Source organism: Dermochelys coriacea, chromosome 1, assembly GCF_009764565.3.
Source record: "Dermochelys coriacea isolate rDerCor1 chromosome 1, rDerCor1.pri.v4, whole genome shotgun sequence".
Classification (NCBI taxonomy): domain Eukaryota; kingdom Metazoa; phylum Chordata; order Testudines; family Dermochelyidae; genus Dermochelys; species Dermochelys coriacea.
In genome coordinates this window covers 350,418,476-350,436,663 of record NC_050068.2, presented here as the reverse complement: position 1 = coordinate 350,436,663, position 18,188 = coordinate 350,418,476, and the positions used below count along the sequence as shown (strand labels likewise).

The window sequence follows — 18,188 nt, the reverse complement described above, 5'->3', positions numbered from 1 at the left end:
ACTTTCACTCTTTGGGCCATACTGGGATCCAGGGCACGGGGACAGCCATATTGAAGCATTGGGCCGCACCCCATGTGTACCCCGCTGTTAAACGAGTTCTCAGTTCTTGCTCTACAAGGGCGACCATTCCGTTCCAGCGCCTGCAAATGGATTATGCCGAAATGCCCAAATGCTTGGGGTTTCGCCACCTCCTCGTCATCATGGACCAACTTTCTGGATGGCCTGAAGCGGTGCCAACCAGAAAGGCAGACGCCAGATCTGTAGTCAAGTTTTTGATGAAAGACATTGTACCTAGGTTTGGGGTCCCTGAAGTGATTGATTCAGATCGAGGCTCACATTTTACCGCAAAAATCTTAGAAGAGTTGTACCGGTGTTTGGGGATTACACGACAGTTACGCACTCCATACCACCCTCAGTCCGCTGGACAGGTCGAGCGCATGAATCGCACTTTGAAGACAACAGTTGCAAAATTTTGCAGAGAAACTAAACTTAAGCGGCCAGATGTCTTGCCTATAGTACTATGGCACATACGGCGAACCCCACGGATGCCCCTGGGTCTATCTCCATTTGAGGTATTGTTTGGGAGACTAGCATTAGTTCCAGGAACTTATGTCCCAGCCCGTGCTAGCCTTTTGGATGGAGATGAAACTTTGGCCAAATATGTTGCTAGGCTACAGGAGGAGTTGGCTTGTAATCAATCCGAGGCACAGCTGTTTCAAACTGCGCCTCTGGGATTGCAGGTCCATTCCTTTAAATCAGGGGACTGGGTAATGGTAAAAAAGATCCCTCGGGCAGATCCTTTGGAACCCCGGTGGGAGGGGCCCTATCAGGTATTGTTATGTACTTATTCTGCTTTGAAAGTCGCAGGTAAAGGCTCCTGGATTCACCATAGCTACGCTAAACTGGCCACGAGACCCCCATCCGGCCCTGATCCTGACTGATGAACTGCTTCATTATTAATGAACACTACTACCAACCCTTGGACCGAGCTCTCCAGCTATTGGGACCTTCATAGCCCACGCGGACTTTTTGTGTTCCTGTCTATTGGACTCCTATTGGGAGTATTGTTTTTTGTGTGGTATCGGGGAGGATGTCGTTATTGGTATAGTTTGCCTGGGGGTTCCTCCCCCTATTCCCAAGTTCAGTACAAGGATGGGCGGGTAATAGTTTCTTGAATCTGACTCGCGTTATTACCCGGAGTGTGAATCAAACACAGTGTTGGATATGTATCCATACCCTCACATATATTGGTCAGGGGGTCCCGCTAGTAGGGGTGCCTATCCCTTTTAATAAAACGCGTTTGCCCATGTTATAGGCAATACCACTTTCAGTTGGAATAGCACTATTCAAACATGGTCTATCGACATGGTGACCCAGGGCAATTACGCGGTATGTGTAAAGCGCAGGAAAGGAATGAAAAAGAGGAATTTTGTAGGAATTTTTATGGGGTGTAACCACACTACCACAAATGGCTCTGGGGCAGCACACGTTTCAAATTACTCAGGGGCCCCTTGGCCGGTCCCTGAAGGATCAGGCTGGTTCTGGTTGTGCAATCACACAGCTTATAAAATTCTCCCAGCAGATTGGGTTGGTACGTGTACTCTGGGGGCTATTGTACCCGCGGTCACAGTACACCAAAATTTACCCCGAAAAAGAATTGGCAATTTAGTATGGAGAAAACGACGAGAGGTTCCACAGAACCTCCTCGTTAACCGCCCAACGGGGTTTCATTCCTTCACACGATGGTTCTTACCGTGGTTGGGAGTTAGTGAATTAGAAAAGGCCCTAGTTAACATATTGGCTGCCCTAGAATTGATGGCAAATGCCACCGCTGATGCTCTCTCTGCCATTCAAATAGAAGTCACTCAGCTATCACAAACTGCCCTGCAAAACCGCCTAGCCCTGGATTACCTACTTGCAAATCAGGGCGGGGTCTGTGCTTTGGTAAATTCAAGCTGTTGTGTGTTTGTAAATCAACATGGCCGAGTCAAAACAGACATTCACATTTTACAACAGCAGGCAACAATATTCCATCATGTTAGTCTTGACAACACTAGCACTGGGTTCCAAGAAGTTTGGAACTGGCTTACGTCGTGGGTGCCAGATCTGGGTGTGGGGGGACGACGTATCTTGTATCTCATCTGTTTGGGCGTGATTGTATTTGTATTATTTTTTGTATGTATACAGTGTTGTAGTATATGTTGTCAACGGATTTCTTCTGCTCTAATATAATTAACTGACGTACAAAAGAAAAGGAGGGACTGTTGTGAAAGAGTTAAAAGAACTCTCATTTCTGTGGATTTTGTAGCAGGCTGCTCTGGCCTGGCCTTGACTCGCTGTTTGGTGAGATAAGCAACTATCATGAAAAGGGCCTGGAGTTAGCAAAATTTTGTGCAAGCTTGTTATCGCAAGTGAAGGTTAGGTTTAAATGCAATAATAATGGGCTTTTACTCATTGGCTGAAGAACTCTGTGCACGAGGGCAATGGAACCTACTGATTCGTGGAGGGGTTCGGGCACGAGGACTGCATGCATCACCTACTCATATATATATATATATATATGATGTGTAGACAATGCATAGGGTCCCCCTCTGACTAGCAGGGGGGCACCACGCTGGAGCATAATAAACTTTGCAAAGACTGACCAGTGGTAACTCGTTTATGTGCCTCAGCCTAGACTCGAACTGTGTGTGACCTATTGGGATAATTCGTAACAGTCTCTGTGCGTGACCTATCAGGTGTAATTCACAACAGAACTAATAGTAACACAGCACATGAACTTCACCTTCTACCTTCCAGGCTCTTTGCTTGAATTAACAAATCTCCGCACCATGAAGCAGTCACTCTGGAGTGTGTTCTAGTCCCTAATGAGCAAGGCTCGCCATGGGACACTGGTGGTTTTAAGCAAAATAAAAGTGAGTCTGTGATGGAGATGTTGGATGGATCAGGGAATGGGACACGGGGCCTTTTCCCCCCTAGTGCGCTCAGCACGAGTCTGACCTCAAGTTAGCAGGACTGGCTAGCTCAGTAGAATCAGAGAAGGGGACATGGGGCCTTTCACCTCTAGGGGTGCCGCCTCTGGCCTGGCCTCAGCTCATGGGGGGACTAGCTGGCTTTGGGGGTCAGAGAACTAGTTCCAATCCATTGCCAGGCCGGGGGGAGCTGGATAGCTGAGGACACCAGAGAATGGGACACAGAGTCTCTCAGTCCTCCTGTTTTGAGTCCAGCCCAGCCTCTGGTCTGGGGGGGGATCCAGGGCCTGAGTCTGTGCGGGCTGTTCGGGGAGCCTCCTGACCCCAGCGCCTCCCTAGCAGTGGGGTGGGAAAGCAAAGGGATGGAGACAATGCTTCAGGTGGAGCTTGATAAGTTTACGAAAGGGATGACGTGATGGGGTTGCCGGCCATAGCACGGGCTGGACTCGGTGACCCCGGAGGCTCTTTCCAGTCCTATGTTCATAACTGTTCCATCCCCCTCTGGGGCCTCCTTCCCAGCCTGTGACTGCTCCCACTTTGTCCACATCCCTTCTGTAGTGGTGGGACCGAAACTGGATGCAATACTCCAAATGTGGCCTCACCAGTGCCGAATAGAGGGGAATAATCACTTCCCTCAATCTGGCAATGCTCCTGCTAATACAGCCCAATATGCAATTGGCCTTCTTCGCAACAAGGGAACACTGCTGACTCATATCCAGCTTCTCATCCACTGTAATCCCCAGGTCCTTTTCTGCAGAACTGCTGCTTAGCCAGTCGGTCCCCAGCCTGTAGCGGTGCATGGGATTCTTCCTTCCTAAGTGCAGAACTCTGCACTTGTCCTTGTTGAACCTCATCAGATTTCTTTTGGCCCAATCCTCCAATTTGTGTAGGTCACTCTGGACCCTATCCCTACCCTCCAGCATATCTACCTCTCCCCCCAGCCTAATGTCATGTGCAAACTTGCTGAGGGTGCAGTTCATCCAATCATCCAGATCATTAATGAAGATGTTGAAGAAAACCGGACCCGGGGGCACTCCACTTGATACCGGCTACCAACTAGACATCTAGAACCAACTAGAGCCATTGATCACTACCCGTTGAGCCCGACAATCTAGCCAGCTTTCTATCCACCTTATAGTCCATTCATCCAATCTATACTTTAACTTGCTGGCAAGAATACTGTGGGAAACTGTATCAAAAGCTTTGCTAAAGTCAAGATATATCATACCCACCGCTTTCTCCATATCCACAGAGCCAGTTATCTCGTCATAGAAGGCAATCAGGTTGGTCGGGCATGACTTGCCCTTGGTGAATCCATGTTGACTGTTCCTGTTCACCTTCCTCTCCTCCAAGTGCTTCAAAGTGGATTCCTTGAGGACCTGCTCCATGATTTTGCCAGAGACTGAAGTAAGGCTGACAGGTCTGTAGTTCCCCGGGTGCTCATTCTTCCCTTTTTTTCAAATATGGGCAATATATTTGCCTTTTTCCAATCGTCTGGGACCACCCCTGATTGCTATGAAGTTTCAAAGATAATGGCCAATGGCTCTGCAATCACATCAGAAAATCCAAAGGGGAGTCAGAATTTACGGAAGGATGGAGATGGAAAGGGTGTGGGAGGGCAGGGGTTAAAGGTGGAATGCACATGTCAGCTTTTTTTGACTGTCATCGCAGCCTTTCAGAGAAGTATCCACAATGACTCCAAAGTCTTTCTTGAGTGGTAACAGTTAATTTAGAGCCCAGCATTTTGTATGTGTAGTTGGGATTATGTTTTCCAATTTGCATTACTTTGCCTTTATCAACAGTGCTGCAAGCAGAGGCTGGGGGAGCTAGAGAGAGCTCTGGGCTGGTTGCTACAACCTGCAGGCTGAGGACCTGAGGTATGGGCAGAAAAGGGTGCTGCAGCTACATGGAAAGTGGCCCTGGGACAATGGACTGAAGTTGCCACTGGAGGCGTGGCTGAACAGAGACTGTGGGTCCCCCGGCAGGGGGAACACAGAGTGTGGCACAGCCAGAGGGCAGTGTCACTGAAGAGGACTCTACAGTTCTGGGAGTGGCGTGGGTCCTGGAACAAAAGTGATGGCAACAAGGTACCACCAGAGGAGGGCGCCCTGGTGAGTAGAGCTAATTCCCATCACAGCCAGCAGGAGGCGCCACAGTGGTGAATCCCATCCTGTCACAGGGAGGTTGGGGAATCTCTGTCAAACAGTAGCTTAGGGATGGTCTAGATAATACTTAGTCCTGCCTTGAGTGCAGGGCACTGAACTAGAAGACCTCTCGAGGTCCCTTCCAGTTCTATGATTCTATGAAATTGTGTTCATCTGTGTCTGATAATTGTGTTCCTCATTATAGTTTCAATCACTTTGCCTGGTAGTGAAGTGAGGCTTACTGGACTGTAATTGCCAGGATCACCTCTGGAGCTTTTTTAGAAATTGGTGTCACATTAGCTATCCTCCAGTCATCTGGTACAGAAGCTGATTTAAATGATAGGTTACATACATAGGTTTTAGGACTGTACATTTAATTTCTGTTTAACTAGCTTCCTCATTTTTTGTGTAGTTCCCCTTTCTGAAATTAAATGCTCCTGCGATGGACTTCTTTGGTGGTCCCCGCCCCCCAGATATGTTAATTTGTTAATTTTATGGACGCTATTACAAAGCGGTTCAGCTATAGTCACCTCTTGGACTGGATTCTGTGCTCCCGTTTTTAGAACTAAATCAAGCAAGTAGAAGCACTCGTCCAGACTCTAGGGAGATGGGGATAAAAATCTCGGAGCAGAAGGAATTATGGTCTTTTTATTCTGTTTGGATTCTCAGGGGCAAAGATTCCTAAACACAAGCAAGAGATCTGCAGGACTAACCTGGGTTAGCCCTAATGGACATATTGAGCTGGCATATTTCAGCAGCTCTGGCACCATGTGAATCCTAAGACTGCAACATGTTTTTGTGTGTATGGTTACTTGTTTTAACTTGGTAAATAATGCTTTTATTTCTTTTTCCTGATTAATAAATCCTAGTTTACTAGAGAAATGTCTACAAGTGTTGTCTTTGGTGTGAGATCTAAGGTGCAAATTGAGCTGGGTGTAAGTGACTGGTGCTTTGTGAGCGAGACTAACCTGAATATTTGTGATCTTTGGTGTAAAGCAACTATGTGCCACAGAGCAAGCTTGCCTGGGTTGCGAGATAGATCGGAATGCCCCAGGGGACTGTCTGTGGCCCCACGGTAAAGCTGCCTAGAGCCTGAGGCCTTCAAACTTGTCACTTGGTTGGTGAAATCGAAGTATAGAACTCCCAGCCCGTTTGGGGTTTGTGCTGTGGTTCTTAAAAGTCTGCCCTGAGGCTGGAATTCTCACTCGTGAGCCACTCCAGCCAGTGTGACAATAAATACGCGGAGCCGCCTCCGGGCTCTCACGGCGCAAGGGGGCTTGGAGCTCCGATGGACACAGTTCTCCATAGCCCTGCAGAGCCACCCCTGTGACTTGCACAGCCTCCATCCCTGACACAGAGGCTCGCTCAGGGCCACATTGCCTTCTAGGCCCTGCCCTCACCAGCCACACTGCCAATGGGTGAAGTTTTCCACAGCCATTTTGGCTGCTGTCTCCCATTACTCTCAATGGGGCTGAAGCCAGCAAGATGGCTGCCATTTCCCTACAGGCTGTCTGCACGAGGCAGGGAAGTTGCCTGTAATGAAGAGGGCAGCCATCTCCGACTGTGTTCAGTGAGACCCGAGACTGGCGCAACAGAGCGACCACCTTTGTTGGACAGAAGAAAGGGGGAGAAAAAACCCACACAAGAATTAAGTTGTAGATAATCACCATAAGGGCGAAATCAATGAAATAAGGGACTGTCCTATAAAATAAAGAACGGGTGGTCACCCTAACACCCGGAGGCAAAATGTCTGGCACTCCATGAGGGTGGAGTTGGGGGCTAGCCAGGACATGGTTAGGTCTCAGGAACTGTGAGGAGCAGCGGAGCCCTGTAAAGGGAGCGTGGAGAAGCTCTCGGGGGCAGGAGGCAGATTTCAGGTTTGTCGGGAATGGGGGCAGGAGGCGGGGGGGCAGGAAAGAGGCTGGTGGTGGGGTGAAAGGATAGGCATGGGATGGGGGAGAGAGGGAGTGCATCAGCTGGTGTGTCAGCTGGGGGAGAGCAGGAAGCAGTCCTGCTGTAAGGGGGCTGCTGGCCCCACACTGACACTGAGTGGGGTTGTTTGGCTGCCCAATGCCAATACCAAGGAAGGGCCACGGAGAAATTAGAATCCTGAGACTGACAGTCCCTGGGGCCAATGGGTGGAGGCCAATACTCCAGGTCAGGCTGATTGACAGGGCGGGCAGGCCAGTGAGGGAGTCAGGAGCCTGGGGGCCTGTCCTCCGTGTCCCCTGGAGCTCCCTGAGCCAGGGCAGGGCTGAGCTAAGGGGAGAGCAGGCGTCAGAGCTGGGCAGGAGGCAGAGCCGCAGCAGCCAGGGGGCCAGAGCTGGAGCGGGGGTGGCGGTGGAGAGGACGCTGGAGCGGGGGCGCTGGAGCCGGAGCAGCCCGGGGATGGGGTGGGAGGGCCTGGAGCTGGAGCACCCTGGGTTTGGGGGTGTTTACACAGGGGAGGAGCAGGAAGGGCTGGGAGAGGAATACCCCACAGCTGCTGGGTTGAGGTCCTTGGACTGGCATCTGGGGCAGAGGGCGGGCTGGGTTTTCCCACCATTCAGTGCTGGGGTGACACATGAGGGAGAGCCCCCGGGGGTGGGGGGCCATCTGGAGCAGACTGCGATGACACCCGGCAGGGGCAGAAGATTAACGGGAGGTAGTCGGGGGGGCTCAGGGAGAGGAAAACGCTGCTGCTCCCAGCGCGTGAGAGGCCAGGGCGTGACCAAGGGGCTCGACGGGCTGAGTAACCACGGGAAGGGGCGTCCGAGCTAATTCCCCAGATGAGCCAGAAGATGATGCTGCCGAGGGGTGAATATCACCAGCCCCGTCACGCCATCTCAGCTCTCCACTGTGCCCACAAAATGGTCGCTCTGGTCCCCATAAAACTGCCTGAACCCCTGTAGCTGGGTCTATGCGGCTCCTTTCCAGCTCTGAATGGTGATACATCCATCCACAAAGAGCTGCTGGGAGGGGCCCCCAACCCCAGACAGCCCTGGGGCAGGTACCTGCTGACTGCCCAGGTTTGCTGTGGAAAAGGCTTGCGGCTGGAAGCAGGGCACCTGCTCTGCGTGCAAAACGGCCCCCAACCGGATAAGAGCTTTCCTGTGTTTTGCCCCTTCCCCAGGCTCCCTGTGGATCCAAGCTCCGTCCCCTCCAGCATCCCCCGACAGGGCAAACCTGCCAGTTCCAACCCCCCTCTCGCCCACGCCCAGCCTGCCCTGGCTGTCTACTTATCCCTTCATCACAGCGCAAAGGGGCCCGTGGTGTTTGGACGTGCCTGGCCAGATGGCAGCGCTGGGGTGAGCGTGTTCACCTGCACCTGATGGGGTCGCTGTGCCTGAGGGGTTGGAGCACACTGGACCCCTGGGAGGGCTTTTGAACGTGCCAGGTAAGGAGCCCTGCCCCACCCCTTTGTCCACCTCACCCACCTGGGAGTTTAGGGTCCTTTATGGTAATCCCTTGAGTGCCCAGCAGACCTCAAAGGTTCCCCCTTAGCTGTCTAAGCTTCTATGGCTGCTTTTCAAAAGTGCTAGCAGTGTCCACTGAAACCCATGGAGAATCTTCCTCACCCCACCCCACTGAGAAGAATAGAGGATTCCACCGCACCCCACCCCTCTGAGAATACTGCAGGGGTCTTGGATCCCAGCTGAGAGCAATGGGAGCTGCTGCATGCTGAGCTGTTTGGGAAAACCTGGACACTCATTTCTTCACCAAGTGAGCTTCTGAAACTCCAGCCTTGGCTCTTGCTCTATTAGTGACTGTCACGGTGCATTACTGTGAGCTCGATGTGCCCATGGGGTCCTGTGTGTGCTGCTCACCCCGATGCACTCTAAGGGCATGGAAAGGAAAGTTCCAAGATGGTGTAATGGATTGATTTCTGTTTTCTCAGTTACTTTTATTGTAAATGAAATAAAAACATAGCAGATCAGTGACAAGCTGGGGATGAGAGTGCCATGTAAATGTGAGTCATTGTCAGTGAGAGGTGCTGAAAGCAAAGATGGGGAATCCTGATATAGACACACGACAGGCACTCAGCTATGCAAATACTGGTCAACGCTGTTAGAAGAAACTCCACACTTATTTGCTGCATGGACATTAGAAGGCAGCAGAGTTGGAAGGTAGGTTTGCTTAGAGACAAGGATGGCCGCACCGTCCCCTCTGAGTAGATCAGTATCAGAAGCTAAATCGTCCTCTGCGGTGATGCTTACAAATCACTTGACAACAGCTGGGTAGCTGGTGGGCTAAGACAACTGTCCTTTTGCTGACCAGTATTGTCTCCTTGTGCTCCCGCGTCTGTCTGCTGGTTCCCTCCTGTTGTCTCTTGTTGCAGACGGTAGACTGTTTGGGGCCAGACGCAATGGGGTCCTGGTGCATGTCTGGGCTTCTAGGTGCTATCAGAACAAAGGTAGCTAAGAATACTTATAAGAAGCAGCAGCAGGATGTGCCGAGGTCTGAACAATTCAGGGGACCCAGAATTATTTGCAACACGAATATCATTGTTACACAGGTGGGGAAAATGACTCACTTAGAAAGGTCGTGGTGCGTCCACGGAAGGGAAAGGATCCCGCATTTTCTCTACATCTCCAGTCTCCTGCTCTGTTGTTGCCATCGGTGGTTCTCCCCATGTACCCCGGACTTTGATTCTATTGAATGAAGTCATGTATGGCCTCAGCCTCAGAGGTTTGGGAGCTCTGCTGGAATTCTCCTGCCACCTTTTTCAACCTGCTTTTCAGTATTTTCCTCTCCGGGTAGTTGTCTGGAATGGCAAAACCTGCTTTGTACATCTTAGCTGCCTCCCACACTGACTTCTGCTTGTAGAAGAGGAAATCCCCCCAGTGAAGGTAGACTGCTTGCTGACACTTCTTGCTGAGGCTGGGCATTTCACTCATGAAATTGAGATAAATCTCTTCTTGGTAGTGAGGTGTGTTTTCTCCATACATTTCAGCTAAAGCCAGCCTTGAAAACACAGAGGCTGGATCTTTCTGCACAGCCTTTTTGAAGGACTTAATAGCTGCTGCCAATATTTCTCCTCTGCCTGACTTGGCCTCCTTCAGTTGCATCTTGTAGCAGATGCCACGGTCATAGTGAAGGAGATGATAATTGGGGTTCAGAGATATTGCTTGCTCTAGAATAGAGATTGCTTTTTCTAGGAATTCTGGTTGAAAGAACTTGGCTGCATGTCTCAGGATCTCAGGGTCCCGGCTATTCTGAACAACGTCTTCTACGAGGGCTTCGGCTTGCTGTCTATCACTCTTCTTAAGGATCTTGGCTAAATATACCTTAATTTCATAGTTTTCCTGCTGTTCACGGAGAATGGCAACCAACTTATTTTCGGCTGCTTTCAAAAATTCAAACTCCTGTGAGTGACTCCATGATGCAAAGACCGCTATTGCCAACCCACCAAGCAATTCCCCATTTGCTTCGTCTTCTCTTAATGCCATTTGGAAACACTCTGTGGCTTCAATGCCATTGCGGAAGCCTGCTGCCAGGAGAGACCAGCCTTTCTGTGCATGTATCTCAGGGATCTGAGCTGCATGTGGAGAGCGGCTCTTCAGGGAGCTGCAGATCTTTCTAACCTTGTCCAGGTAAAGCTCAACCAAATCATAGTGGTCCAAGTGATAATAGATCCAGGCGTAGTTTCCGTAAATGACCAGGACCTGCTGGGGGAAGTTATCTGGGTGATTTCTTTGCAGAATCTCTTCAGCTTCTCTAAGGCTTTGCAGAGCATCTTCATATTGCCCTTGTAGTTGGTAGAGATAAGCCTGCATGGCAAGGAGCGTGGGCTGGTTCTGGTAGTAAGTGTGGGCAATCCTGAGAGCCAGAGTTTGGAGGAGGTGAGCTGCATCTACCTTGTCTCTGATTTCAAAGTTCCAGGTGAAGTGGCACTGGAGGGCCTGCAGCTTCTCCTTCAGACGCAGGGTGCTGACAAGAGAGGGGAAAATGATCTTTAAATATTCAGGGTAAATATTCAGGGTAAATAGGCCAAATCCCCTGAGATGGGATATTAGATGGATGGGATCTGAGTTACTATAGAAAATTCTTTTCTGGGTATCTGGCTGGTGAATCTTGCCCATATGCTCAGGATTTAGCTGATTGCCATATTTGGGGTCGGGAAGGAATTTTCCTCCAGGGCAGATTGGAGAGGCCGTGGAGGTTTTTTGCCTTCCTCTATAGCATGGGGCATGGTTGACTTGAGGGAGGCTTCTCTGCTCCTTGAAGTCTTTGAACCATGATTTAAGGACTTCAATAGCTCAGACATAGGTGAGGTTTTTCATAGGAGTGGGTGGGTGAGATTCTGTGGCCTGCGCTGTGCAGGAGGTCGGACTAGATGATCAGAATGGTCCCTTCTGACCTTAGTATCTATGAGACTCCATCTGGGCTGAATGAATTTCCACTACACGCTACAATCATCCCCACCACCATGACAGGGAGCGACACTGCCCCCACCTCCAGTGAGTACCCCCGCTGCAGGTATCCCCTCCAGCACCCACCGATTGTACCCCCACCCCCACGTTCCCTCCCCCTCCCCACTCGGCAGTGTCCTCTCTTTGGGAACCTGAAATATGGTCACCCTGGAACAAGCACCACACTGAACAATAGAACAACCCCTCCCCGCCTTCTTAGACTCACAGGACTCCCCCCGGCCCAGCCTTGATAGACACACAGCCCCTCCCCCTTCCCCCCCTCCCTCCAGCTGTCCCTGCGCTCTGGTCTGGTGCCCTGCGCTCAGGGTGGTGCTGGGGGGGCGGTGGGGTTACGTGGTCTCAGCTCCAGGCTGAGCGTTCACAAGAGCCCCCCCCCTTTGCAAGCAGCTGGCTCCCCTCCCTGCAGCCTCCCCCATGCTGTAGCTCCGGGCTCCTGATGCTGCTTCCTTTTCTCTCTGCATCTTCCGGGCTGGTCCCGCCCCCCCCCCCCGCTGCCCCTTGGCTCCAGCTCCCCGGGGATCAGAGTTAATCCCCCCCCCCCCGCCAGGTTTTGCAGAGGGGCGCGGAGGGGAGCAGGAGTTACAAGGCCAGTGAATAGTCTGGTAACAGCCACGTGGAGGTTAAAAACCACAACAGAGAGGAGGAGGACTTGTGGCACCTTAGAGTCTCACAATTTATTTGAGCATAAGCTTTCCTGAGCTACCGCTCACTTCATCGGATGCCGGAGATTTACAGCCCCAGAAATGCTCCTACCTCATTGCGATCCGCCGAGTCCCCAGCCCAGCCAGGGGAGGTGACGGCTCCTTTCTCTGCCCTGGGTTTCCTCCCAAGTTGCAGAAGTGCCCGGTTCCGGAGAGACCCGAGTTGTGCCCGGGGCAGGATGGACCGTGGCCGCAGGACGCTGCTGCCCTTGTTGAGCAGGGTGGGATGCTAGCTGCGGAGCTCGCTTGTTTGGCTGGGGAGCTGCATTTCCGCAGAAAGCGGGAGTGAGCAGGAGAAAAGGAAACTGAAACTCAACTTTCACTCCACTTACATAATGACAGGTTTCAGAGTAGCAGCCGTGTTAGTCTGTATTCACAAAAAGAAAAGGAGGACTTGTGGCACCTTAGAGACTAACAAATTTATTAGAGCATAAGCTTTCGTGAGCTACAGCGCGCTTTATCAGATGCATCCGATGAAGTGAGCTGTAGCTGACGGAAGCTTATGCTCTAATAAATTGGTTAGTCTCTAAGGTGCCACAAGTACTCCTTTTCTTTTCACTCCACTTTTCATCTTCAGCGTTCACGGTGCCTGACTTGCCACCTGCAGCCCCATGGGTGACTATGGAACTAGTTATGGGTGTGTGTGTGTGTGTGTGTGTGTGTGTGTGTGTGTGTGTGTGTGTGTGCGTGTGCACACGCTTGCACACGTACAATCCTGGCCTGGGCTTCACAGCACACCCACGGGGTCACTCACCATTACAAGACCTCTGCGCGCTCCCTGCTACGCCCCCAAGCAGCTCCACGGCCCCATGTAGTGAACAGGCTGGCCGTGTCCTGACCCCCAGCCAGCCCTTCCCCACCACCATGGGGTGTTTGTATCGCCCTCATTCACTTCAAGGGCCCTGCCTGGGGCACAGAGCAGTGAGGAGAAGAGGGAACTGACTGAGGCAGGGCAATTAGCCAAATGTGAGAGCTTTGTACCTGCTCCCCCAGGTCTCCTCCTCTCCACGAACCCTCCCCCAGCTTTCTCCGCGCAGGGTGCGATTTTCCAAAGCGCCCCCCTGGTTTAGACACCCTGGGCTCATTGGCTGCCAGCATGATCAATGCTCCTCAGTCACTTCGGCACTTTTGAAAATGCTTCCCCCACATGAAAATTAAACCCTCTAAAGGGAGGAAATAATAGTTAGGTTGTGACCTTATTGATATGAACTGTGACCGTATCGATCATTGTTGCAACCACTGTTATATATTTGCAGCAAAGGTTGTGATGTGAGGTGTCTATGGAAGGGTTATGATTTGCTGGGGAGGATTATGCTTTCTGTATGTGCATATCGTTGTTATAGTTGAAGTTATGAATATTGTCTATGTACTTGTATCTCAATGTGCTTGATTCGAAGTAGCCTCAGTGAAGCATTTGGTCAGCTTCTTGAGAAAGGAATTTGCAGATTAAGTGCCCAAAGAAGAAACACTTAACTGACAATGGACCTTGGGAGACTCCAATTCACGTGCGAAGTTTTCCTGGGAATGTTCAGGGTAGCATGTGAGGAAGGCTGCTCTCCTTGTAAAAGAATTGAGTCATGCATGGATATGTGACTTGCCCATGTGACTCCAAACTCCATCTTGCTGCTGTGATTTTCCACAGTAAGAACAAAGGGATGTCCTTCCACATGGCAGAGGATATAAAAGGCCCTGGAAATCCTTCTGTTTTATCTTCAATCCTGTTTCTTACCTTTGGAGAGGCTTTGCTAGACTGAAGCTCTGAACAAAGGATTGAATGACCCATCCAAGCTGTGGATGTTCTCCAGAGACTTGATTGGAACCTGCAGTTTATTCCATCACTGCTACATGCCTGAAGCAGGAACTTTGTCATGACTGTATGTCATTGATTCCATTTAACGAATTTGAGCTCTCATTTATATTTCCTTCTTTCAATGAGTAAACCTTTAGATTTTAGATTCTAAAGGATTGGCAACAGTGTGATTTGTGGGTAAGATCTGACTTGTATATTGACCTGGGTCTGGGGTTTGGTCCTTTAGGTTTGGGAGAACCTTTTTTCTTTTACTGGGGAATTGGTTTTCATAACCATTTGTCCCCGTAATGCGTGGCCCTGGTGGTGATACTGGGAAACTGGAGTGTCTAAGGGAATTGCTTGTGTGACTTATGGTTAGCCAGTGGGGCGAGACTGAAGTGATCTGTTTGGCTGGTTTGGTGTGCCTTAATAGTAAAGGAAACCTAACCTTGGGCTGTTGGGTTTGGCAGCTCCCTGGCATGGTGAGTCGCTCCTGCCCAGAGCACAAGAGTAGGAGCAACGTCCGGGTCAAATTGTCTTACAGACATCCGCCTTTTACCAAAAAAGCCAAAGAAACAACAAAAAAGAAAAGAACGTTCAAAGCGCCTTATTTGTGTTTCTATTGCATTTGGGTCTAGTAAACAATAGAGACACCTGTACATTGTTTTGGTTATTGAGTCTGCAAAATACAAACCCTAAATTTAGATAAATTACAATGGCTTGGACATGTCCATGTGCATATTTGTTTGTTTTTCCTAAAGTTAATAAGTCTTTTAGGAAAAATTGTCAGAGGGGACCACCAGCAAGAGTTGGTGGCTGCACGGTGGCAACCAAAATTTTTGTCAGAAGCCCGGGTGTAAAGACGGAGCTACTTGACTCAATTAAGAGTAGCTGTTCTATTAAGGGGCACTAGGGCTGAAATCACCGATAATGAGCTCTAGCTGCCGAGCCATCGACCTGGTGGGGGAGGGTGATGCAGGGAAAGAGAGTGCCCGAGCAGTGAGGTTTCCCGTTACTCACCGAGCGCTGGGTTCAGTGGTGGGACCGGAGAACGTGGCATCGCAGAGAGCGGCGGGTGGCGGCAGAGAAGCAGCAGCAGCGCCGGGGTGACCGATGGTGGCAGAGGGAATGGTGGCAGCAGGGTCCATTGTGCTCGATGCACGTCCTGGGGGTGGGAGGTGAACCCGCATGAAGGCCCCTCCGAGCTCTGGGTCTCTGCTGACTGAGGACGGCCAACTATGAGTGGGGTGCAGTGGAGGGAGAGGGGAGCGATATGCTAACGGGACATTCATTCCTCAGACTTTCCCACCAGCATCTGGGAAACGAGGCAAAAGACACTGCCCTGTGTTAAAGGGAGAAAGGACTGAAAGGCAAAGGAGGAGTGTGCGTGTGTGTGTGTGTGTGAGATAAGACAAGAGACCCTTATGCTTTCAGTCTCCCTAGGTTCGGCCTCCCTGTCCAGCGTCTGTCCTCTGGTAGGATCCCTTCTCCTGCTGACCCCTCCCACCCTAAATGAGGAGTCAATCAGTAAAGGTAAAATCAAATAACGTGTATTGAAGGGCTTATAACAAAGAGTGGGACAAATAAGAAGGGGAAGAAACCGCAAAATTGCGCAATACAGTGATTACCCCCAAACTCAACCCTACAAAACAGGTATAAAAACCGTCTTCACAGATGAAAGCGACAGAAGGTGCTTGGGACCTCAATGCTCTGGCTAACGGCAAGGCTTTGGAGAGGAGCTCCAAGGAGTCCCTTGATGTTCCTTTGGGGCCACAGGAAAACAGAAGAAATGGTACGCTCAGGAGAAGAGCGATGGACGATGACAAAGGTAAGTGCTGTTTCTTCTCCTCTCTTCTCTTCACAGGTGAGGAAGGTGTTGGAGGAAAACCCCTAGGATGGATAGATGTCTGGAGGTTAGACCCATGACCGTCCCTGGCTGCCACTCAGATGGACAGCCCTGAGGCCATGTTCGGGGCAGCTTTTTATACACTTGCCCGGGAAACCCCTTAGAAAAGGCAGGAAGCCCCTTCTGGGAAATCCCTTAGGAAAACCAGTTGTGACTGGAAGTTGTTTACAACTCCAGGAGAAATAAAAGAGCGGGAAAACGGACCTATAGCTCACGTGGGCATAAAATTCCATTTTGAAACCAACATGGATTCCTGTAGTCACAAAACATACGAAAATGAACCCACCTAACACCCGCGTGCTGTGGGGTTGGGTTGGCTTATGGTCACATGTGTTTGAATGTGGTTGTGATGTTCTCCCAGACTAATGCTGGGTTCCCTTTCCCTTTCAATATCAGTTCTCTTTTGTAAAACACAGACTCAGTGCCTGTGAGTGAGGACGTATTGTCTCTTGGAGGCGCCCGGGGCGGTGTTAAGTTTTCCCAGATTACTGGGGGGGGTGTCGGGGGCTCAAGCCAGTTCTTTGTGGCAGTGTTAGGAGGAACCCCTAGATATTGAACCTGTGTGGATGCAGCTGACTCCACCAGGCAGAAGGGTGAAGTTACATTGTGGTAGGTCACGTCTAGACGTCCCAGTCAGGTCAGGGCCTGTTGTATTAATTTAGATGGGCCAAAGGTGTTAACTACTCCTGAGGGAATTCTGCACCAAAAAAAATAAAAATTCTGTGTACATTATTTTAAAATTCTGCAAATTTTATTTGTTAATATGTAAATGTGGATGCTCCAGTGTGGCAGTGGGGAGCACAGGCCACTGGCTGCACAAAAGTGGGAGATGACGCTGCAGCATCCCCGACCCCCCAGGACAGGACTCAGGAGTGAGGTTGCTCCAGACCCTGATACAGCGCAAGGGCTGGACCTCCCCCAAAACTCCCAGGGCCTGCCCCTCTGCACCAGGCACACCAGGTGTGGGCAGGCAGGCTCAGCCCAGCAGGATCCAAGTATGGAAGGGCTTATGTGAGGGGCAGGGGCATGTTTTCTGCACATACACTGGTGCAGAATTCCCCAGGAGTAGTAACATAACCCAGTCACTGTCCAACACTGACCAGTTGGAAACAAGGTCCAAAGGGTGGTATTCAGGGACCTCAGCCTACTTAATACTGTGGCAAATGCTTCCAGTTCTGGCGGGGCCTGATGTTTACACAACCACTAGAAACATCCCTGCTTTGAGTGTCTGAATGGAGATGAGACCAGAAGGGGATGGGTGGGCGAGAAGAGAGAAGAAACTCTGGTTATTGCAGATATCTAGAGGGAGACCAAGTCCTGTCCCTTATCCAAAAGGCCAGGTCCATCCTACCTCCCTCTGAGGGTCCCCTTCCTCTCCTCCACTGAGATCTGGGTGGTTCAGGACAGTCAGAGGGGGTTGGATGGACACCTCTACGCAGGGCCAGGAATGGGACAGAGGAGACACACACAGAACTGCATGCTCAGGAGAGTTTATTCTTGTTGTGGACTGCAGCCACTGAAGGGAAGGGAGGGAAGGGGCAGGAGAGTAACTACTGCTGCTTAGTCTGCAAAAGAGAAGAGTGAGGGGGGATTTGATAGCAGCCTTCAACTACCTGAAGGGGGTTTCCATAGAGGATGGAGCTCAGCTATTCTCAGTGGTGGGAAATGACAGAACGAGGAGTAATGGTCTCCAGTTGCAGTCGGGGAGGTTTAGGTTGGATATGAGGAAACACTATTTCACGCAGCGGGTGGTGACGCCCTGGAATGGGTTACCTCGGTAGGTGGTGGAATCTCCTTCCTTAGAGGTTTGTAAGGCCCGGCTTGACAAAGCCCTGGCGGGGGTGATTTCGTTGGCAGTATCAAATTTACCATGGCGACAATGGCTGTGTAGCGCCCCGAGCCCAAGCTCAGAAAGGGGTCTATAACACTCACTCCTCCCCTCCACCCCACAATGTGGCACAAGAGGAGGCTCTGAGCCTCAGAGCAGCAGGGATCCAGCCTGGGAGCTGAGAGCCCACGGGGCCCTGAGAGCTGTAGTTCCTTGGCCAGCTCCCTGCCTAGAGAGCTGGCCCTGGAGCAGGGAAGGAACTACATTTCCCCGTATTCCCTCAGCTGCTATCGACTGGAAAAGGAGTGGGGAATCTGAGACCCCATGCACTGCAGCTTACTGTGAATAGGGAGCTGGCTGCTCGAAGTGGGTGGCGCTGTGAATGGGGAACAAGTGTGCCCATGGAGTAGAAGGCTTTGGCCCCGATATCACCCT

General features: G+C 50.9%; 1 protein-coding gene and 1 pseudogene across 1 annotated transcript; one reads left to right on the top strand and one right to left on the bottom strand.

Moving 5' to 3' along the window:
* The window catches only part of LOC119860964, a 176,140-nt pseudogene that overhangs the window by 52,743 nt on the left and 105,209 nt on the right, over positions 1-18,188 (top strand).
* On the bottom strand, positions 8,975-15,167 carry LOC119842207 (interferon-induced protein with tetratricopeptide repeats 5-like). Its single transcript, XM_038370108.2, has 3 exons — positions 15,040-15,167; positions 12,283-12,492; positions 8,975-11,026 (listed from the first exon to the last, which is right to left on the bottom strand). Exons 1-3 carry the CDS (start codon positions 15,165-15,167, stop codon positions 9,748-9,750), a joined length of 1,617 nt encoding a protein of 538 aa, XP_038226036.2. The 3' UTR covers positions 8,975-9,747.